Source organism: Euprymna scolopes, chromosome 2 (assembly GCF_053919585.1).
Source record: "Euprymna scolopes isolate OS-2025 chromosome 2, ASM5391958v1, whole genome shotgun sequence".
In the NCBI taxonomy this organism is placed as follows: Eukaryota; Metazoa; Mollusca; class Cephalopoda; order Sepiida; family Sepiolidae; genus Euprymna; species Euprymna scolopes.
Window position 1 is genome coordinate 35,442,694 of NC_136483.1, and position 16,537 is coordinate 35,459,230.

General features: G+C 34.5%; 1 protein-coding gene across 2 annotated transcripts in view; it reads right to left on the reverse strand.

Annotated features, from left to right (window-relative positions):
• The window catches only part of LOC145290975 (solute carrier family 2, facilitated glucose transporter member 1-like), a 66,677-nt gene extending 55,142 nt beyond the window's left edge, over positions 1-11,535 (reverse strand). Inside the window, exon 1 of one of the 2 annotated variants that reach the window (XM_080136531.1) lies at positions 11,187-11,535. In XM_080136531.1, the coding sequence (XP_079992657.1) occupies positions 11,187-11,360 (174 nt within the window). In that variant the 5' untranslated portion in view covers positions 11,361-11,535. The remainder of the gene's footprint in view (positions 1-11,186) is intronic. The other variant, XM_080136529.1, reaches the window with a different exon arrangement.
• Positions 11,536-16,537: the final 5,002 nt, after the last annotated feature.

Genomic DNA, 16,537 nt, shown 5'->3' on the forward strand with positions numbered 1-16,537 from the left:
ACCAGCTCTAGGAAGGTTGTTGAGCAGGACTGAAGAGACCTCCCTCCCCCAGTTTTTATATCAGAGTTTTCCTTCTAGATGAATGACCCGACAAGATCTATGGGTCCATTATACCGAAAGGGGTAACCATGCATTTCTTCTCCCTCCCGCATGAATGAAAATAAGTATCTTGAAGTTTTTCTTTATTCTAAATAAATAGAGTGTAGAATTGGAGATAGTTTCCCTTCTAACAATAAGAAGAAATCTATTAAGTATGTTGAGAAAACCAACCTGTTTTTAGTAATTAATTTGTTTTAAAATAATTGAATAAAATATTAATAAAAAGTACCTGGATAATATAAAGAAAAATATAAAGCAAAAAAAAACAAAAAAAAAACAAGAGAAATGGTAGGATTAGATCCTGTACCTCTACAAAGCCACCATTCACCCATGCATGTCAGGTGTATTGTTACCACATCTGGGCTGTTGCATCTACCGCTAGTTTTTTACGTTTGGACAGGGTCCAAAGAAGAATCTCCAATCTAATAGGTCCTGCACTGTCAACTAAGCTCTAACTCCTGTCCCATTTTTTACAAGTATTTTAATGGAATGTGCTCTGAGGAACTCATTGCACATGCTTCCCTCTCAACGTACATACCCTTGACAAATGTGCTTAACAAAATCGCACCCCTTCACTGTAGAGGTCCCTAAATGACGGAAAGATCTCTACCCTAATAGTTTCTTTTCTTGGAGAGCTAGACTTTGGAATTCCCTTTCTGCTACCTGCTTCCCTGACTGTACTAACATGCAGAAGTTTAAATGTAACATCAACCAACATTTTGCTCATCTCCTCTAAACATGGTCACAAATAGTACCCCTTACGTCCAAGTGATGGGGGGGTGAACATGAGTAAAAATATATATTTTTATGGCAAAATATGATTACCTTCTTCGATTATATAAAAAAAAAAGGGAAAAATGCACGCGCGTGCGCCTGTGCCAAAACTTTTCCCAGATGCATTGGACAGTGACAAAATTGGTATCGTTAGAAAGATCGCTCTTTCGGTTAAAAAAAAAAAATCAATAAAAATTGTCCAAAAAGATTATTTTTGTTCATTTCGGCAACGCCGGGTATCCATGCTAGTTCAATTATAACTAATTACTAATCCTTTAATAAGCTCGATGTAACTACAGAGCATATACAAATAAATAAACATCTATATCCCAAATTTCAAGATGTTGTGCATCTTACCATTTAGTTTGTTTAAGTATGTTGAAATGTTCAATTCTTGACAACACCTGTTTCGTAGCAGAGAATCATTCATGCAATTATGTCAATTTTTGAGTTATGCCATCTTTGAATTTCAAAGATGGCGTAACTAAAAGGAAACAATTGCAACTTTATTTCCAATTTTCTGATTTTGTAATCATGCTCATATTCTTTTATTTTCTTTTAAAGTTGATAGGTTCCTTTTCTTCTGATGAGTTAAGGGCGGAATAAATTAAAAAATTGACATAATTACACGAATGATTCTACACCAGGTGCTGTCAAAAATTAAACATTTCAACATTCTTAAAAAAATAAACGGTAAGATGGACAACATCTTGAAATTTGTAATATAGATTTTTGTCATTTGTATATATTTGTAAATGTGTACATGTTTGTTGCTTTGCTAATTCAAACAAGTAGCAGTTGGTCAGCTTAGGATGGTTGCTACAGAACTGAATAGTTTGTATGTAAGTAGATAATAATTTGAGCTAGAAGTGTTTTTCTTTTTATTTTTGCAAATAAGAATTGCATATAGTTATTTTTCTCCTGTAAACGTAGTATCTTTTCAGTCTCCTGTCAAAAATCGAACAAATTTATATAATGGATTAATTTGCCCTCTTACTGCTTGAAAAGATCAAACAAAACTAGTTGATAAATTTGGCAGCCATTTTAGAAGCTAACCAGTTTAATATGACCAAGTATTTTTTAGTCACGAAATCAGTTAAAAATCTAAATATTGGCAGCCATGGGGTTTGATGTGTAAAAATGCTAATGAAAATGTATAAAAAAAACAAACAAAAAACAATCTATCCTATAAAAACGTAACACGATCACCCTCGATCTTACAAGACAGCTGGTTGACTAGGTAATAAAATATAAAAAAAAAACAACAACATTATAAGATTTGGTTAACATTAAATTAAAGGCAATTGTAAAAAAAAAAAAAAATTTTTTAAATGCCGTTTAGCAGTATTACAAAACATGTTTTTGCTGACAAATGTTCCCTCCTCCCAATTATAAAACATTTTTCATCAAAAACATTGTGCATATATTGTATACTAGTGGAGGGAGGGGGGATGCTCGACCTTACCCTGTCGTAAAATAAATATATTTTTATTCATTCAGATTTCGTATTTATTATTACAGAGCCAATTCTCTATAGTATATTATATATATTATTTTATTATTCTTTATGTAAATATAGTCATATCTTGCTACAATGTGCAGATCGTTTCAATCATTTGATTTAATGAGGCAAGAAAAATTAAAATACAAAAATTAAAAAGGTTCCAGACCTTTTCAAATTTTGAGGAGAGAAAATATGCCATGACTGGCAGGAATCAAAGCTAAGGTTCTTGTAAGAACCTTAGCTTTGATTCATGCCAGTCATGACACATGCTCAAAAGTAATAGAAATATGTCGGCAAGTTGAAACATTTTGCATTTCAACTTGTTGATATTTCTGTACGAGTTATTCATCCATCAAAACAAAAATTTTTACTTGTTATAAACCAGCCTTTGTGTATGATTACTAGTTCCTGTTAATTTCAATGTTATGTGACTAGTAGCTTATCAATTAAATATTTTCACACACACACACACACACACGTACATACATCTGTTTTATTTATATAGATTATTACTGCTATATTTTAGGAAACAGGCAAATTAGTCCACTGTGCAAATTTGCTTTGAATCTTTATTTAAATTTCTATAGTATGGTTGTAGAAAAGATACTTTTTTTAGCAATATCTTTTTTTTATGGGCATCGCTTCAGATAAGGCCTGAAGCCACTTGATGTAGGAAGCTAACAACAATGAAAAATGATTATCACAAAGCAGAAAGGATAATGGATCTAATATATGAACTCCATTATCCAATTCTATATTGAATATGCTATTATTATGATGTTTAATCTATAATATAAATCTCACCTATATGTATGTATGTATTTTTTATTTTTATTTTTTAAAAGCTGTACTACTGGTGAAGCAAACGTCTCTCTATTCTATGTTCTGTGTATTTGGGATTCTTTTACTCTTTTATTCATGTTGAATTCACCTATTCGTAACAACCATCATCGTCGTCATCATAAATGCTCCTTCATATATATTCTACATGTACGTGTATGTGTACGTGCGTGTGCATATGTATGTACATGCGTGTATGTATGAATGTATGAGTGTATATGCATGTTGTCATGTGTGTTTGTTCTTGCATATGTATGTTTGCGTGCATCTGTTTGTATGCATGCTTGTATGTGTACGTGTATATCTTTATTTTGATATGTGTGTGGGGTGGAGAGGACTCCCAAAAGCCCTGTTAAGGCAACCCCTTTGGGTGAAGCAAATCTCTGAGTTAAAAAAAAACCCCAAAAAACAAAAAAACATAAAGCGGGAGACCAGTACCCGCATTAAGCTGGTCTGCAGTTTGATTTGTTGCTGGCTATCTTGCTCATGCATGTTGCTGGATCTCAACATTTTGAACCGAGAGAGAGACTTAGCTGTTGTACAAAGCTAAAACTCTGTAACATCATCTTTGTATAGATACTTCCTCAGGCATCTGTCTATAAAAATTGTCCGTGGCGATGGAAAAAGTGTCATGTGTGTAGCCCTGAAATGCTGGAAGCATATAATAATTGATCTGCCATCATTCTATATATGCATATGTGTATGTATGTATGTATGTTAATATATGTACTAGTGTATGCATTATAAAAATATATACACACATACATATATACCTATTTGTATATGTATGTATGTGTGCATATATTTTTATTTATTTATTTATTGTGTATACATGTTTATGCGTTTGTATGTATATACGTATATATATTTGTGTGTATGTATGTATATGCATATATATGTATGCGTATAGGTGCATATATATGTATGTATATGTGCATACATGTGTACGTATATGTATGTGAATATGTATGTATATGTGTGTATGTATTTGTATATGATAGTATATATGTGTATGCATATATATGTATATGTGTGTGCATGTGTGTATGTATATGTTTGTATGTATGTGTTATATGTATTGTGTATGTATGTATGGATGGATGTGTGCATGTTTATGGGTATGTATGTGTATGTATGTGTGTATAAGTATATATATGTATGTATGCCAAGAACCGTCTTCAATGTCATGTCTGCTTGAGCGTGTGAATTCGTTGGCAGGGCTTAAAAAAAAAAACGTTATCTTCGGGCTCATGGACTTTCAGTGACTGAGGGAGTGGCACTCGTCTGACAAGACGTTGCAATCATCACAATGTATGTAGGCCTAAAACTTTTGAAAGAGGTGATGGATTTTCACGAGATTGGTATCATTTTGAAGCTCGACCCTTCGGATGACAAATATCGAAAATTTGGCTAAAAATATTAATTCCTTCACCCTCGACTGGGCACTTTTCTATAGAGAGGGGTCGCTTTTTTTTGCTGATATTTTCAAAAGTCATCCTCTCTTTTCGATTAACTAGCTTTAATTTAAACCTTTACCACTTCCGGTTTGGCGATGAACCCAACGGCAGAGATGTCACATATTTTTTTTCATGTTCTTTTCCTCTTTTGCGGTATGGGTTCGAGCCTGCCTGCCTATTACCACTTTTTTTTTTTTTTTGCTCAACACACCTCCAAACACCCGGGCAACGCCGGCCACCCAGGCTAGTTTTTAATAAATTAAAATGTAATTTTTAATAAACACTATTTGATTTCATTATTTCTTACAAAACATAAAAAAATACTTTCCTTCAACTCTACTACTAAGCCCACACCCTCTAAAAAAAAAAAAATAAAATAAACAGAACAGAGAGAAAATAATTATTTCTGGGGAGAACCATGGCTGACTGTTAGGTTTTTGTTTGAATTTTTTAGATGGTATGAATCCGTCTTTGCCTACAATTAACCATTCGGTCAGGTCTGATACTATAGAGGACACATCCTTTTTAAACATGGAATGCAGAGGTAGATCAGATATGAATGTACGGAAGCTATCCCAGTCAGCCATGGAGTATCGGTATACAGTACGGTGGAGGGGTACGTCTGGGGACTTATTATATTTCATTTTTATCTTAACTGATACGACGGAGTGGTTGGAGGATCCTAGAGGAGAAAAAACGGAACATGAACATAGCTCAGGAGAAGTGGAGAAAAAAAGGTCTAGAAGGCTTGCATACCGACCTGTAGTATCAGACACATGGGTGGGCTTGCGACCAATCTGAGTGAGGTCATAAGCAATGGCAAAATCATGACAGAACCTCCCCTCATCGTCTGTCTTATTTGAGTGAGTCAGCCATTCCATGTTATGGACGTTGAAGTCACCACAGATGTGAATGTTAGCCGAGGGATGTGCAGACAGGATGTGGTCTATTTTCTCAGACATACTCTTACAGATAGTAACTCTGCTGTTATGGGGCCGATAGAGGGCAAATATAAATGCAGTGGTGTAAGCAAGTGCAACCCGGAAGCACATATAAGGTAATTTAGGATCTTCTCTAGGGATATCCCTGCCACACGGGAAGCCATCTTTAATATAAGCACATATTCCGCAGTCTTGGGGGTCAGATTTAGATGTTAAGTTAGAGTATCCGTTAATTATGAACTCATCTAGGGAAATGGTTGGCCCTATTCCAGTTTCGCTTAGAAAGAATATGTCCGGTTTCGTCTCCTGTAATTGGGTTTCAACCTCTGAAAGGTTGGAATGTAGACCCCTGATGTTGGAGAAGGAGACATGGTAGTAGGGGTCTACGTTGGAAGATGGGGTTCTAGGTTTATTCGAGTTTTTTTTCTGGAGATATTTCATGTTGAGGTTTTGGGATTTGTGGAACAGGTCGGCATACTTGGTTAGAGCAGGATAGAGAGGGAAAGCAAGAGAAAAGGACAGGAAAATTTTTTTTTATGTAGCATATGATAAGGTAAAGCCGTAACAATTACCCACTAGTATAGCATCGAAAGGCCCCACCAGAGACTACTGCATGGATCAGAATCCATTCACCAAATGGCAATACAGCAGCCCCAGTATTTTGCACCTGCTGATAGGAAAGCCTCCTTAGTGGTTAATCCAAGGTTTGGGTCCCTGACTATCAGGCGAATAACGTCAGCCCAGATGAAACGTTTACCTCCAGCAACCTTACTAGTGACATGGCCACAAGGATAGACAGACAGAAAAATTTCCGACATCTCAGACTACTGTTCACCAAGTACTACCGACCTGGAAAGCATCTTTTTCTTCACCCTTTGTCAGAAAAATCACTCATTTGAATGAGGACTGATGGACAAAAAAGGAGAAGCGAGAGTTACTGGAGCTGCCGATAACACATCCACTGCATTATCTACTCTCCATTTAAAAAAAAAAAAAATTGTAAGTCGAGGTTATTATTATGTAGACATATACAAGTGTTATTCTAAATTTGGTTACTATGTACAAAGATCCTCCCTTAAGCAGTTACAATATTGGAAACTAGTAATTTTCATTGCTAGAGATTAGCAAAATAAAAAGATTGTAAATGCAGAAATTTTTTTTTTTTTTGTTCTTATGCCAGATTTATTTCAATATTGGTAGCTTTTCAGCAATAGGTATCCAGAAGTTTGCAGTCGTGACATAACTATAATGTAAGCAGTTCCGACTATGTATAGAGAAAGCTGAATCACATTAAGAAGCTTCTGCACAATAAGAAACAACTTTACAAACGAAAACTTAGCCTAGGTCTAGAGTAAAAATGAAACGACAAGTTTGTATGTTTGTTAAAGTTAACCAATCTCAGACATGTTTGGCGAAACTCAGAATTGATGATGTAACTACTGAAAATTTCTTGGATACCTTTTCCTAAAAAGTACCCAATGGTCTACGGATAATCAGGGTGCATTTCACCAGAAATTTACATAGTGAACTGAACTCAACATGTAATTCCACCTTCTTTTGGGGGTTTAGATGTAAACGGCTTTAAAACTGGGAGATCAGTTTCGCATAAAACTGTTAATCTATTTTCTGAGCAAACAGTGTATTTAAGGACAAGGTCTTATTTTTTAAATTTTAACCATTTTCTTAATTCTTTGGAAATCAATTGTAGGTTTGTGTTTTTTTTTTCTCTCTGCTGAAAATATACATGAAAAGATGCTATAAATGGAATTGTGACTTTTGTTTGAATATTTGCCAGGTTGCTCTGCTTGAATATTTCTTAGAAATAGTCCTTTATGTGCATTTAGTCATGACCATAGGTTCAATATTGCTATCAATCCTTTTGCGGTAGCAATTTTTATGCCCACTTCTGACCGCCATACTATACTTATTTTCTCTCCTTGGTTAGTCACAGAGAAAAAAATCCTAGTAGAGTGTGGCAATTTTTATCTTTGTCACAATCTGAAGTGCTCCTTTTTTTGGGGAGAAGAATCTTTCCCACATTAAAAATCTGACCTCGAGTGGAGGTAAACAAAAAGTAAATGGTTAAAGTGCAGAATAGTTACCAGTCGAGCAATCTTAATAACAAATGACTTATATCAATGGGTAAATATTTAAATGAAGAACAGAAAAGATCGTTTTGTTGGCAAACATTGGTGACGGCCATAAAAAGTGCCACTCATTTAGAGAGTTTGACTTTATTGAAAATTATTTTCATTCTTACAATTCTATTATCAGTTCTCTTTTTGCTAATATATATTTTTTTTTAACAGGGAGGGATGAAGTACAACAACAAAGTCAGTTTGGAATTTTTGCGTTCGTAAAAATTACCAAAATTTGTTACCCTCTCCAATAAAATTATCTCTCTTAAAAATAGTTGGTTATATGTCCTTAAAAAACACTATCCGATCAGGAATTGGATCATCATGCTATGTTTTCGGTATTTTTACATAAAATAATACATTTTCATTAATAATAAAAAAAATAAAATAAAAAAAATAATGGGTTGATTATATTTTTTTTTATTACATTTTCACCCCAAACAAGGCACAGAGCTACTTTGATGTAGGGGACTACTATCAGGAACATAAGTTTCAGGGATACTATGAAAGGAGTTGAGCAGCAAGATGTCTGTTCACATTACAGTTAAACTTTTGCATATCAGTACAGTTGGGGAAGCAGGGACCCGGAAGGGAATTCCAAAGTCTAGCAGTACTACAGAAGAAACTAGATTAGAAGCCTTTCTTACATCTAGGGGTCTCTACTGTGTAGGGGTGAGACTTTGTTACTGGTCTGGTTTTTCATGGAGTATTTAACCAAGGGGGTACAAGGGCTTGCAGTTCGTCAGAGCATCCACCATTAAAATACTTGTAAATGGATGCAAGATTTCGTCGATGGGACAGAGGTTGAAGCTTAGATGACAGTTCAGAATCTATCAGGTTGGCAACTCTCTTTTGAACCCTGCCCATGAATGAGAGACTAGTAGCAGATGCACCTGCACCAGCCCAAATGATACAGCAATACTCCATACATGGGCGAATAATGGCCTTGTAGAGGTACCAGGATACTTTCTAGCGTTTTCAAATTATTTTTTTTTTATACTCGGCTAAAAAAGTAGAGTCTTTTTTCTTTTTTTTTTTTTTAGGGAGGGGGCGAATTGGTATACTTCAGCCAATACTATTAATCAGGTGTCCAGGATGACGATCGGAACCCTAAATTCGGTTTCGCCTCATAATTCAGGTGGCAATGAAGATCTATTATTGCAAGGCAGTAAAAATAAAAAAATAAATAAATAAAAAAATAAAAAAATAAAAAACAAAACAAAAAAAAAACAAAACAAAATAAACTGGTAGACATTTACGGAGTAGTTTTTGAAAATGAAAACAATTGAGAATCTTAAACGGAAGCTACGAGTTTGTTTTCACTAAAAACTTGCATGTGACACAATATTCTTATTTCTATATTTAGCGGACATTGTTATGTATTTTTTATGCTCGTCTTAGTTGACAAACAACGTTGCTATAGAGGAGAGGTATATGTTAGCTAAGATTTGTAGTACAAATAAATTCAATTGTTTAATAATAATGTAAAAAAAATAAAATAAAACAAAACTAGTCAAAATTATTAAAAAACAAACAAAAAACAAACCACCAACAGAACATTAAAATTTTAAAACGGAAACGAGAAAGTCATTTGGTGTAAAATTCTAAAAATATAACGACGTAGTTACTTGGATTTATTTCCAAATGTATATGAATACAATTGTGTTACCATTTCTCGCATGTCTGCGTGTATGCTGTTCTCGTCTCTATGTAACTTACATTATCATCAAATATTTATTGAAATAAAAAACTATAGTGAATTCGTAGATGGACAGTAACACCATATGCCCCGGGTATTTAGTAGAATAGACAACAGAACGAAAAAGTGGTCAAAACACAAATATATAGCAAACTAGTAGCTCGCCCGCGCCCGGTGTTGCCTGGTTATAAAATACGCTTTTAATTTATGGAAATTTTGTAATTATTATTATAGAGCCAATTCTCCATTCATTACATTTTACCAAACATAGAAGTGTTTTTTTTTTTTAAAATAAATATACGAGTTTGGTGCCATCAGCTAGAATCGAAACCCAAACATTCAGCTAATCGCTACGTACGATCTGAGCTAACGACACATGCATATAAAAAAATTGCCTCTTTAACGCAGTTAAAAGGATAAATGTATATTTGTGCATACACATTACATCGTACTAGGCCTGCCAAGTTCCAAGTTAGAGTGAAAGATCAGTTTTGTATGTAAATTTAATACAAAATGATCAATTTCCATACCATTTGAGCTTTTTAGGACCGTTAACCAACTTTTTACCATTAACCCTAAGTCTGAGTGACAAGGTCGTAAAACCACACGTAACCAACTTAAATAATAATAATAATAATAATAAAAAGCGCACAGAATTTATCTTCCATAGAAAAAATTAGCCCGGCAAGGGGAAGTCATTATAAGTTAACCTTATATGCCAAACTGATCCTTCCTTCACTTTAAATTCTAAAGAATTATTTTTCCTTTTCAAAGTTTTTCAAAGTGTTCACATGTAATCGCCTATAAAAGTAGAATTTGGGAAGCTGGGGATTGGGGTTTTAGCGAAGAATGTTAATCTACAATAATACTAAAGCATTTAAAATCCTATTTAAAAAATAAACTATGAAATTAAACCCACCAGAATACATTTCGTCGTTTTTTTCCAAACAAGGGAACTATGTCTGATACTTATGCAGAATACGAACCGCGGTACTATTTTTAGATATGATTTTCAAGTTAAATTCATTTTTTACGGTATTTTTTGCTTGTTAAATTGTTAGGTGAAAGTACAGAATAGTTACAAGACGCCTTCCTCAACCTATGTTAAGATTGGGGTTGTAATGATATTATTTCAGCACGGTCCGTATTCTGCATAAGTCATTTATTGATTGTGAGAGAACGTATGCATTATTATGCGACCCTTATTTGAAATGAATTTGGAAGCATTCAAACTGTCGAATAGAAAGTCATCGACGATATTTAAATCCAATAATTTTAGAGATTGAAACAGGAAATTATAGTCTTGGTCAAATTACCAACGAAATGTGAAAACGATACATTGTTGTATAGTGATGATCAGATCCTAATTTTGTAAAAATAAAATCGGAAACAAAACAAAACTGAAAAATATAAAAATTCCCGGGTAACGCCTACTAGATGCACTTAGTATTATGTGCGTGTAAACGTTGCCGTTTAAATGATACTAGAGTTTTGCGTAGCAAATGATAGCGGTAAATTGCGTACACGGCATGAACTTCTTCCCTCTCAAGTCGCTTGTGTTATTTTGTTCTTTAAGAGAAATCTACGAGAGGCTGAGTCATCAATCGATTTCAAAACCGTAATAGGCGTGGAATTAAGAAATAATAGGAAAACGGCTGCTGAGAAAACAGATGATAACAACACCAATAGAACCGAATAAGGGTCCAAATTCAATGTTTAAAAGGTGTTACATACCTGAAGAATTCCACAGGAACGATGCGAGCTGGTCCAAACATCCACCTCACTGGTTAGACTCTCATGGACAAAACCTGTCGAACTACCCCGATCGTCACCGTTGTTGACGACTGTTGTATCTAAATAACCAACCGAAGAAGAAGCCCCTTGTTGAATTCCATCGCCAGAGGACATGGTTGGCTTCTGTTCCCCCGAAAATGGTTAGAAAAAAAAAAACAAAAAAAAACCTCACTTTTTTTGTGGGGGGTGAATACGATCACCACAACCCCCAAAAAGATAAACTTTGATTTTTATAAACACATGATAAAAAAGCGGTGTTGTAGGAGTGACAGTAAATATATATATATTTACGGTGATGCAAAAGAAAGTCCCCGATATCAATTACGCCCGCACTGAAATAAAAGAAATCAGGTTTGCCTGAATGGAAGCGGCTAGTTTTGGAAAACAAATAAATAAATAAATAAATAAAATAAATAATTAATTAAAACAAATAAAAAGAAGATAATAGCATCTGAAAAATCATATAAATTAAGATTTTTTTTTTTATCCAAATGTTTTCTTTGCAATATTGTCTCTTTTGGTTATTTTTCTTTTAATTCAATTATCATGTAGATAATAAAATAATATATAAGGTATATATATATATATATATATATATATATATATATATATATATATATATATATATATATATATAGTGTATATACTATGTAATATAAAAACTATTTTAACTGGTATTTTTAATTTCAGGTATTTATTTTATACTTTATTTTCTTGAAATAAATAAGATTAATAAATTATATTTTTTAACTGAAAGCCATTCCAAATGTAAAATATAGTATTTTCCGTAAAATTCATGGACAAAAAATTAATAATTCACTTTTAAGCAAAAAGAGCAATCTAGTTGTTAAGAATCGGAAAAAGAAACCGAAGTAAAATCAGATCGCAATTTAATAAACAAAACTGTCAATATATATAATAGAACGAATTATTATTATTAAAAAAAAAGACTGCTTTAAAAATATCAGATTATAACCAACAACAACAACAATAACAACAACAAAAACACCCGACAAAAACAAGACACACAACTTGAAAAACTTGTGAGAAAAAGATACGGTTGGACAGATTTTCAGGTTTTGTTTTGCGGATAAATTCAATCAACCTTGGAATTTAAGATAGAATTAATAACCGAGTTCGCTCTCTCTTTTTTTTTTATCGTTAAGAATTGACACTGTGCAAATGCAAAACCGAGTCGGTTTAACTCGACTCGCGGAGAAGAATTTAACGGCAACTGTCTGGAGAAGATTCCGCCGTTCCGAAGAGCAATATGACAGGTAGGCGGGCACTTTCGCGTTTTCTGTACCACTGTACCACTAGTGACACTGTCACACATCACGTAATACTCATGGGGGAGAGGAGCGATGGAGGAGGTGACGGTAGTTTCGCTCTTTTCTCAAATCTTCAGATAAGCGCATAAAAATGAAGGGTCAATAGTTTCTTGCATTCTATTTCTTTCTTTCTTTTTTTATATACATTTTTTATTTGATACAAAAAAAAAAAAAAATGAAAGCGATTTTAAAAAAAAAATTACAATTTAAATAGACTACCTGTCACATGTCGGGTCAGTATTTATTATATATATTATTGATTTTTTAAAAACATATACTTTCTTAACTTTAAAATTTGTGGATAATCATGTTTTTACAAAGTCAAAGGATATCGCAAAATCAGAACACACTGTGATGTTATAATATAGCTCCTCTCCTCTCTGTCTTGGTCCTCTCTCTTTCTTCCCTTCTCCCCCTTTTTGTTGTAATATCATAATAAGCAGCACCACCCCGTTCCTGCACATTCTATTCTCACCCCCCGCCTCCGTTTCCCCCTATCTATCTCTTTTACTTATTTACATCATTCTATTACTCTCTCTACTTCAGATGAAGTGTGTCCGGAGACCAACAAGCATTAAAATTTTAGTAGATTGTTTAATAAACGTAACAAACAAATAACAACAATATTAAAAACCAAACCAATGTCTTTTTTTTTCCCCCAATTCAGTTGTAGAATAGGTGCCGTTAGAATATCTCACCTTTCTTGTCTAGCTTTTCGCTCCAATATTAGATAACATTTGATATGTCGTTCCAAAGTGGAAAAGTTAGACACAAGGCCAGTTTAAATAGAGAAACCCCAGTTTTCCATCAAAAGGAACATTTTGGACGGCAATAAAATTAGCCATGATTAGCTCCGTCAACATTCCATGGTGAAGGTGTCCCAGGCGATCAGCAATCAACCATATTTTTTCACAGGAGAAGGTAACGTTTGGGATGATGCCCACACAGCCCCTTCCCGACCACAAAAACAGACTACACCGTAATCCCAACTAAAATATGCCGACAGTGAGAAGCATTTGGTTGCTATTTTTAAATTGTATTCCTTGATCGGAATAATTAATATTGAAATTTGATAATTTCATAATTCAGGGACTTAAAATAAGCAGACTATTCTGAACGTCCGTTGAAATTTGATTAAACGTACTTCAAAATTACATCAGGTAACATATAGCGTGGTTCCTGGCTTGAGTCAAGATATTGACGACGATCGCCTCTTTGGGAATATACGCTAAGAATTTAATATTATAAATTGAAGAAGAAGAAGAAGAAAAAGGAGAAGAAAGAGAAGAAGAAGAAAGAAAGTGAAGAAGAAGAAGAAGAAGAAGAAGCTTGCATGTTATGGATGTTTGAAAATGCTTCAGCGAGTGTGACTGTATGTCGTAAATTAAAGAGACAAAAGTGGGGTTAACAGCAAGATATGAATGTATTTACATAAATAATAATAATAAATAATAATTAGCTCTCTTTAATTGAGCACTATCAACAATCTTTGTTGAAATTCAATTACTCTTCTTCGTTTTTGGATATCTCCCTACCTGATATATATATATATATATATATATATATATATATATATATATATATATATATATATATATATATATATATATATATATATAGTGTTAAAAAAGCTTCAAACAGAACTTGCTCCCATACTTACGAAACTATTTAAGCGCTGCCTTAAGGAGAAGTGCTTTCCGACTCCCTGGAAGACCTCTTCAGTTTGCCCTATATTTAAGAATTACGGTGATAAGTCATCTCCCTCTCAATACAGACCTATAAGTCCCCTGTGTGTTATGAGTAAGTTGCTGGAATCCATATTAAATAGAGAAATAGTCAACCACCTCAGCAGGAATAACCTTCTTAGTGACACACAATATGGTTTCCGCTCTGCAAGATCTACCGCAGATGTGCTGACAGTTATATCCCACAGGATAAGTGAATCTCTTGACAAAGGCTTTCTTTCTAGGGCAATTGCTCTTGACATATCAAAGGCCTTTGACAAGGTATGGCATAAGGGTCTACTTCACAAGATTTCCAGCTACGGTATAACGGGAAATGTTTTCTCAATCATTAAATCATTTCTCTCCGATAGGCTCATAAGAGTAGTGGTCGATGGACAAAAATCGGAGGCCTGCAATATAAATGCTGGAGTCCCCCAGGGGTCAATCCTGGGCCCAACTCTCTTCCTGATCTACATCAATGACCTCCCTAAACACATACTTAAATCATTCGTTGACATCTATGCTGATGACACAACCATCTACGGCAACACATCAAAAGCTGTAAATGACAAAGTTCTCTCTGATTCTCTCTCCTCTGATCTCGAGCGCGTGGTTCAGTGGGGGAAGATGTGGCTGGTTACCTTTAATGCATCCAAAACCAAACTCCTATCCTTACATCATCAACGCTCTGATCCCCATCTGGCATCAATTGTGATGGATGGCTCTCGTCTGGGTGAGGTTCCGTGTTTTGACAAGCTTCTGGGTTTGACCTTTACTCCTGATCTGAAATGGAACACGTACATCAAGTCTGTTGCCAAGGTCGCTGGAAAGATGGTGGGATCCTTCTACCGCTCCAGAAGATATCTCACTACTGATGCAATTCTCTATCTATATAAAAGCCAAGTACGTCCAAGGATGGAATACTGTTGCCATATCTGGGAAGGAGCTGCTAAAAACAGCCTATCCTGCCTTGACAGAGTACAAAATAGACTTCGTGGCTTAGTGGGGGATGCCCTTTTCTCTATCCTGCAACCTCTCTCCCACAGAAGAGACGTTGCGAGCCTGTCCTTGTTTTATCGTTATTTCCATGGCAGATGCTCGTCTGAACTCCAATCTCTGGTCCCCCCTCGCCAATCTTTCACGAGAAACACCCGTCTAGCTGAATCCACTGTGAAAAATTTCCCCCACTCTATATCTGTGCCTAAATCAAAACGCGGATTCCATGAACAAAGCTTCTTTCTTAGAACTGCACGCCTGTGGAACTCTGTTCCGTCTGCCTGCTTCCCTCCGGACTACAATTTGGATGTCTTCAAGTCCAATGTTAACAAATTTCTAATGAACCGCCCCCTTAAGTAAACACTTCAGCAAATCTCCTCACTAACTTAATGTACTTGCAATAACCCTTATCCCTGAGTGGCTTCCGGGCCTTGATAGGTGGTGATCACTGTGTAAAAAAAAAAAAAAAAAAATATATATATATATATAAGAGCAAATAGTTAATAAAACATGTTAAAAAACACTTTGAGAAAGAGTTAAAAACATATTTAATCTGAAAAGGAAATACTTAATAAGTGGATAATCCTTAATCCGCGGAGTTTCGAAGAAATACTTTCCTTCTCATCAGAGAGTAGGAATAAGCAAAATGCGGGATCGGATTTTGCTTGCAAAAGTATTTGATGAAACTGCAAGTAAGTCAAAGATCTTACTTGATAACAAAAAGTGAAGCAGAGGGAATATGGTGAAGAAAAAGGTGATTTCACGTGAATGGATAGTCAGGTGAAAGGTAAAGTATACAATGACGGTAAAATCCAAAAATTTAAATCCAAGAAAGTTAATTAAATTTCCATTCGCATAAGTAAAATCCAAGGAAATCACGCAATTGGAAAATGGTCCAAAATAATCCAAAAGGCCGAAATCCATGGAATAATTCACAAATATGTACAAGGAAAAGAGGGGGAAATTCCAATAATATTAATAAAAGAAAAATAAGATATGGGTTTAACACGGCTGTCGAGACAAAGTGTAATTAAGGAAAATCAGTGAAAAAGATGAGAGAGAGAGAGAGAGAGAGAGAGAGAGAGAGAGAGAGAAGATTAAATGGTGATAGAATTAAATATAACATAGAAAAGCAATGGTGTCGGAGATATTCTGATTGGTTGAATTGTCCTTTTAGTTCAAAGTTCTCTAGAAATATATATGTGTATATGCTTATTTTCTATCTGCGTGAATATGATTG